Consider the following 6,557-nt stretch of genomic DNA (forward strand, 5'->3'; position numbering starts at 1 on the left):
GCTTGAGTACCACAAACAATTGTTGCAAACAAAATATGTTTCCATACTTAATTGTGGTGGTGAAAAAATTAAAGGTCACTATGTAAACTTCAAAGTGTGCTCGGCGAAAGCTTGTGGCTGACTGACTATGCCATGTCCTTTCGGTTTTCAGCCTTTCAGTTGTTTTTTTTTACACTCTGACGTGGTGAATGAGAAATTGATTGATGTTAGTGTGTGGGAGAGATACCACAGCTGTTGTGGCGTCACTGTTGCTACGCGCCACTGTACCATCTCGTTGTTTCTCAGAGTGAACGAGGGGAAGAGGCCGCATCTGGCATGGTTCCAGGGCACGGACGGAATAATGCGAATACGATATATCAAGGGCTTTCACCTCAAACGGCACTGGTTTATTTTTTTAAAAAAAGGCACGTGTTCGTCTGGTTTATATACGTTTACTTCCATAAGTCTTGCTTGTTGGTGCTTAGCCAGACCACGGAGCCCGGACGAAAGCACCGGCAACAGCGTATGCTGGAAGAGGAGCTGACGCCGATTTCGCCGCCACAGGAACGCTGATCGGTTTCTCATTGAAGACCACGCCAGCGCTGGAGCCTGGTGCGGTTCCCGGCTCGTTGGTGTCTACCGTGGCACGGAAGCCATTCGCGTCAGCCACGTACGACACACGGCGGTAGATGCCATTGGCGTCGCGGTAGCCATACGTCCCTGTCTTCACGTTGTTGGCGTCGCCCTGTTCCTTGTGGTAGGACTGCGTGCCGTACTCGTCCGCGTTGTCGTAGCCAAAGCTGTACGGCTGTGGTGGCTGTGAGTGGTTAGATGTGCGCGTCAGTAAATACATCCCAAATCATTCTTGGCTTGCAGTGACGTCACTGAAGCCACCATGTTGGCACACCACTTCGCACACGCAAGGTGACGTCACATGTTAATGTTGTCGCTACATTGTCTGCAAGTTCTTTTGTGATTGACGCACAGAAGTCAATGAAGTTATGGCTGCAGAGCAACATTATTGAAGCTGGTTAAGCGCGATGGGATTATGCCGTTTACTTTATCAAGACCACCGCGTTGGTAAACCGGTACGTTAAGAATTTGCGACCATGACGTCAAGGGCAAGGTGTTTCATTCGACGTCAGCAACTGGAATATCGTTTCGCACACTATACGCACTTTTTTTTCCTTTGCGTGCTTTCTCAGGTGTGGTAGAACGAGAATATTGATGCGCCAATGAAGACAAAAAAAAGTGGCACTGTGGGCTGAATTACAAACTAATGGTAGCGACAGCGTGCATTTAGCAGATACAAAAACTTGGATGACACTGGACCTTCGCCTTCAAGAGAGTAACGCGATAACCTATCCAAGTCCAGTGCGCATTGCCTTCAAGGGCGCCACAAGGATATCAACCTCATTTGTGCTTGTAACATTGACCGTTTCAAACTATCCTAGAATGCTTACTGCCATTATATTTGATTAGTACATATTATGTCTCAAGTTTTTCTTAAGTGTTTGGTGAAGCACCCGGTACTCGTGTGTGAGGTGTCACGTGGGCCTGCGCACTTTGCAATGAGTGGCCAGCTTCATACAACCCACTAGTTTCGCAATTCAAACGTTGTGACGTTTAGTGCTATTTTACGCTTATGCCGCATGGTACTAGATACGTCAAGGAGACTCCTTCCGCATAAAGAAGTTACTATGGCATTTTTTTAATGAGCCGTTTCGAGCATGCGCAGTGATTCGTGGTAGTGAAACGCCTACATGCCACGCAGTAGGCATGGGTTCGATTCTCAGTGAGATCGAAGATTATTGTTGTTTAGTTTTGTTTCCATCTATCATGAATTACCCCTTACCGACACACTGACATGTCTCTCACAACCAATGCTACTCGCACTGAAATTTCAGCGAACGATCTCTTTAGCGCAATTGTCTTAAAAGGTCAGTAATTTTTCTCGTACCTAAGTATAGCTGTTAACTTTTGCGTGTTAGTTAATCACCGAGTGCATTGGCTGCTTGCATGCAGAACCGATGTCTATTCCCGAAGGTCGCAGAACCGAATTTCAGCCATGGCGTCCGCATGTCAACCAATGCGGTAATAGTACAAGTCCGTGTACTTAGATTTAGGTGCGAGTTAAAGAACCCCAGGTAGTCGAAATTTATGGATCGCTTCACTGTACGGCATTTTTCATCATATCGTTGTTTTATTCTTAAAAACCCCAACAATTAAACTAACGCCTGGCGCTCACTTGCTGTGAACACTAGTTTTCCCAACAATGACGTGATTAACCGTGCAATGAGACGTACGAGAACTTATTCACTTACTCTTGTCTTCTTCGTAACAATGCCAGCGCAGAAATTAAGTGCACGGGAGTAGGCAGAACAGTGGTCAGTCCCCTACGTTCGTTAAACTGCCCAGTCCCTATCGCTGTCAAATAAGCCACTTTGTGCTACCGCTGCAGTGCTTAGCTATATCCTGAACGCCTACGTCTGGGTGCACTAAAGGACACACGCGCTCTCCACTTGCAATGATGCCCGCTCAGCCATGTGACCATACCACTAGTTCTCCTGGTGCCTCTAGAGGACATAGTCCAATGCACACATGGGGCTGATTCAACAGTAGTTCAATGAACTACGAAAGTCAATTGATTGATTTATTTATTTATTTATTTATTTATTGATTGATTGATTGATTGATTGATTGATATGTGATGTTTAACGTCCCAAAACTGCCATATGATTATGACCGACGCCGTAGCAGAGGGCTCGGGAAGTTTCGACCACCTGGGGTTCGTTAACGTGCACCAAAAGCTGAGCACATGGGCCGGAATTTCCGCGTTCATCCTAAATGCAACCGCGGCTGCTGGGATTCGATCCCGTGACCAGCGGGACGTAAGTCAATTGTGCTTACTTATAAAAACTGCAGTCTTTTGACCACAACTTCATTGTCACTTCGTGCTTCTTGTTGACATATCTACACAGAATATAAATGTCACAATTACTGTAAATATGTTTGTTCTGTAGTGTACATGCATGCGCTCCTAATTCTGCCTGATTATATGTATATGTATGTGGACTTGCTTTTCATCGATAAACTGACTTGTGAGTTTGCATCATTTTGTCTGCTTTCCTTAGGTCCCCGTCTACTGTGCTTGTTATCCCGGCTGCGGCGGCTGCATTTCCGATGGAGGCGGAAATGTTGTAGGCCCGTGTGCTCAAATTTGGATGCACGTTAAAGAACCCCAGGTGGTCAAAATTTCTGAAGCCTTTCACTATGAAATCTCTCATAATGTTATGGTGGTTTTGGGACGTTGAACCGCACATATCATCATTATCATTACTGTGCGTGTGCTGAAGCATTCCCAAAAATTATTGATAGCACGCGGCTTTATGGTTCTGGTCTCAACTTCAATACCAAGGTTTATGCCTTAACACGTTACGGCTAATTTTACTTGTACTTTCACGTTACTTCAAATTGTAATGAAAGTTTTTTCAATGAAGAAGTAGCTGTACGGACCATTTTTCGGTAATTAGTGTATAGTTTTGGTACGTCACTTTTTAAAACCTCTCAGTAATGGCAGTTACACTATTACATTGGACGATATCGCGTACTCGTACTCAATGCAATAAAAATGTATACTGACCTTACAAATCTTTTGAAATGATGAACAACAGAACATGCTTCGTGCAATAGGTTTTAAAGTATTTGGCATTCCAATCCCTCAGCCTCAAATAGTGTTTAACTTCCAAAACATAAGAAGTTCGGATAGAGCAATAATGAAGCAAATTTAATTTACTGAGAAAGCTTTAGCATAGGTAACAACTAGTATGAAACCGTTTCGGGCCGGCTCACGATAGCTTTTCGTGAATAAACCCTAACGTGTTGCCATAGTAACAAGAGGGCCATGTATTAGTTTAAAAACGCGTTATGCTGTAACAGAAAAAGATCCGGTGCTATAGAGCACACGCACGTAAACTGGCTCGACGGAAGAGATGCCTAGTGTGGCGGCTGCGTCAGTGAGTGGTCCGCGGAATCCACCAAAAAAGCGCCCTTGCGGCCCGAACGGTCCCTCAGCGAGCACCACTTGGATAAGGGTAGCGGCAAGAATCTGCAAAATGCGAAAAATGGCATATTATGGCATGAGAGGCAACTCCCGGTTTCGAAAGAAGGCATGTGCAGAAAAAGCACATTCGCCGTGACTAGTGTGAAAAAAAAACGATATATATAAAAACGATAGCTGAAAGTCGTAGGCACATAGATAGATAGATAGATAGATAGATAGATAGATAGATAGATAGATAGATAGATAGATAGATAGATAGATAGATAGATAGATAGATAGATAGATAGATAGATAGATAGATAGATAGATAGATAGATAGATAGATAGATAGATAGATAGATAGATAGATAGATAGATAGATAGATAGATAGATAGATAGATAGATAGATAGATAGATAGATAGATAGATAGATAGATAGACAGATAGATAGATAGATAGATAGATAGATAGATAGATAGATAGATAGATAGATAGATAGATAGATAGATAGATAGATAGATAGATAGATAGATAGATAGATAGATAGACGGATGGACGGATGGATGAATGGATGGATGGACGGATGGACGGATGGATGGATGGATGGATGGACGGATGGATGGATGGATGGATGGATGGATGGATGGATGGATGGATCACCTTCATAAAGGCATCTGCACTGTCCTTATTTACATTGCGTTTATATGTGAATGTGACTAGTGTGCAAGCGTTGCAACTACAAGTGCGAACGTAGGAGTGATGCGAAAGCCCACTGTACAAACTCGGTGCTGAACTAAAACCGAAACCTACTTCGTCTAAACCACTTCAATTGATTGCCCTTTCGTGATATATGTACGTTCATGAAAACGTATCTCGTGAAAGCAGTGTCGAAACTTCTCTATATGCTCTTTTTTTTTAAGTACGCCCTTCAACGCTCCGGAACACTGTCGAGTAGCATGAAAACAAAAACTAACTCACCATATGGCATTTTTTCCTTCAACGACGAGCACAATATATGTTTTAATATTTTAATCCAACATCTCAACAATTGCGAAGCAACAATTATAGAATGAAGAGACACGTAAACAAGACCTGTGATACATTATAGTTTTGAGCACAGATCATGAAGGTGGAAAGTCGCCGCAAATACAAAATTGGAAAATATAATGCTGTAGACAGCGTTCCTCAAGAGAGGTAGAGAATGTAGCTGTCGGTATTATAGCTTGCTACATAACATTCGTGCACAGTGAGGAGTTCGTTGTGGATTGTTTATGCGCAGCCCAATCCTATATACCTGTTTTAGAAAAGACATACCTTGGCAATCATCGTTGTTTGGTTAAGTTGGTGCTGTTCTTATATCTTGTACGCCCTACGAGCTTGTACTTAAAAGGACTCGGGCAGGTTGAAGGATGGTGTGACTGCTCAGAGGACGCGCTAAGCGTTTTATACTGTCTACAACGCCACCTTCGGTCACGTGATTTCCCTTTCCTTTTACTCCCGTTCTCATTCCTCAAGAACTAGGAAGGCGCCGCAAGAATATTGCTCTTGAAATCGGAAGACAGCGGCATTTCGCTCGCCGTGGGATGTCGTCGTGTAGCAAGCTAGAATTGCCGACACACCGTGACACGCCACGCACGCTTAACTAACTCGCTTTCTACGGTTACGCTGTCACTCGGAAGTGCGTTGAGTTATTGTCGTTGTTTCATTGCACTTCGTGCATTCATGTCGTTTCGCGCTGTTTTCCTTTTTGCCGCGTGAAGGCAAAGCCAACCGAAAGGGCAATGGTGAAAGCTTGGACGTTTGTGGTAGTGCAACTTCAAATCATTTTAAAAACACACAAACTCCCTCATGCATTCCATTAAGACGACTGCGACGCCGAATTCACTTTCATTTTCCTCTCATTTGGTGCATTGATGCTGCACCGCCACCCTCCGAAAAGTTTCTGTATCCAAATTTTGCAAACGACGGGATCAGAGACCTCCTCGCGACACCCGACCCACCCTGGAACAAGTGTTGAGCCAGGTTACGACCGACATCAAGGTCCCTACTTAAAAGATATTCTCTTATATTCCCTTCAAAACAATGGAAAGTCGAGTAGCTCAAGATTCTTGTTTCGTCCTATAATAGGCAGAAAAAAACAAGATAGATAGATAGATAGATAGATAGATAGATAGATAGATAGATAGATAGATAGATAGATAGATAGATAGATAGATAGATAGATAGATAGATAGATAGATAGATAGATAGATAGATAGATAGATAGATAGATAGATAGATAGATAGATAGATAGATAGATAGATAGATAGATAGATAGATAGATAGATAGATAGATAGATAGATAGATAGATAGATAGATAGATAGATAGATAGATAGATAGATAGATAGATAGATAGATAGATAGATAGATTCTTAATGTGCCTGTGATACGCAAAGCAATTATTCGAGTTCAAGCTTCCACGACGACTGCCATAGTGCCTGGTGCAAATTCTGAGAGCAGCTTCCTGTCGTGCCAAGGGAAACGGTGTTCGGA

At 43.0% G+C, this 6,557-nt stretch overlaps 1 protein-coding gene across 1 annotated transcript; it reads right to left on the reverse strand.

Moving 5' to 3' along the window:
• Positions 1-356: 356 nt before the first annotated feature.
• LOC142771441 (cuticle protein 10.9-like) lies at positions 357-5,425 on the reverse strand. The gene is made up of 3 exons (XM_075872916.1): positions 5,337-5,425; positions 3,950-4,087; positions 357-796 (listed from the first exon to the last, which is right to left on the reverse strand). The coding sequence occupies exons 1-3, from the start codon at positions 5,346-5,348 to the stop codon at positions 461-463; spliced, it is 486 nt and encodes a 161-aa protein (XP_075729031.1). The 5' UTR covers positions 5,349-5,425; the 3' UTR covers positions 357-460.
• Between the last annotated feature and the right edge of the window lie 1,132 nt (positions 5,426-6,557).

This window comes from Rhipicephalus microplus, chromosome 9, assembly GCF_043290135.1.
Source record: "Rhipicephalus microplus isolate Deutch F79 chromosome 9, USDA_Rmic, whole genome shotgun sequence".
Classification (NCBI taxonomy): Eukaryota; Metazoa; Arthropoda; class Arachnida; order Ixodida; family Ixodidae; genus Rhipicephalus; species Rhipicephalus microplus.

Excerpts from the sequence above, each read along its gene's own strand:
- LOC142771441 (XM_075872916.1), bottom strand. Across the intron at positions 797-3,949 it reads CTTCCGTCGAGCCAGTTTAC|CCACCACAGCCGTACAGCTT; the intron begins GTGCGTGTGCTC and ends AACCACTCACAG.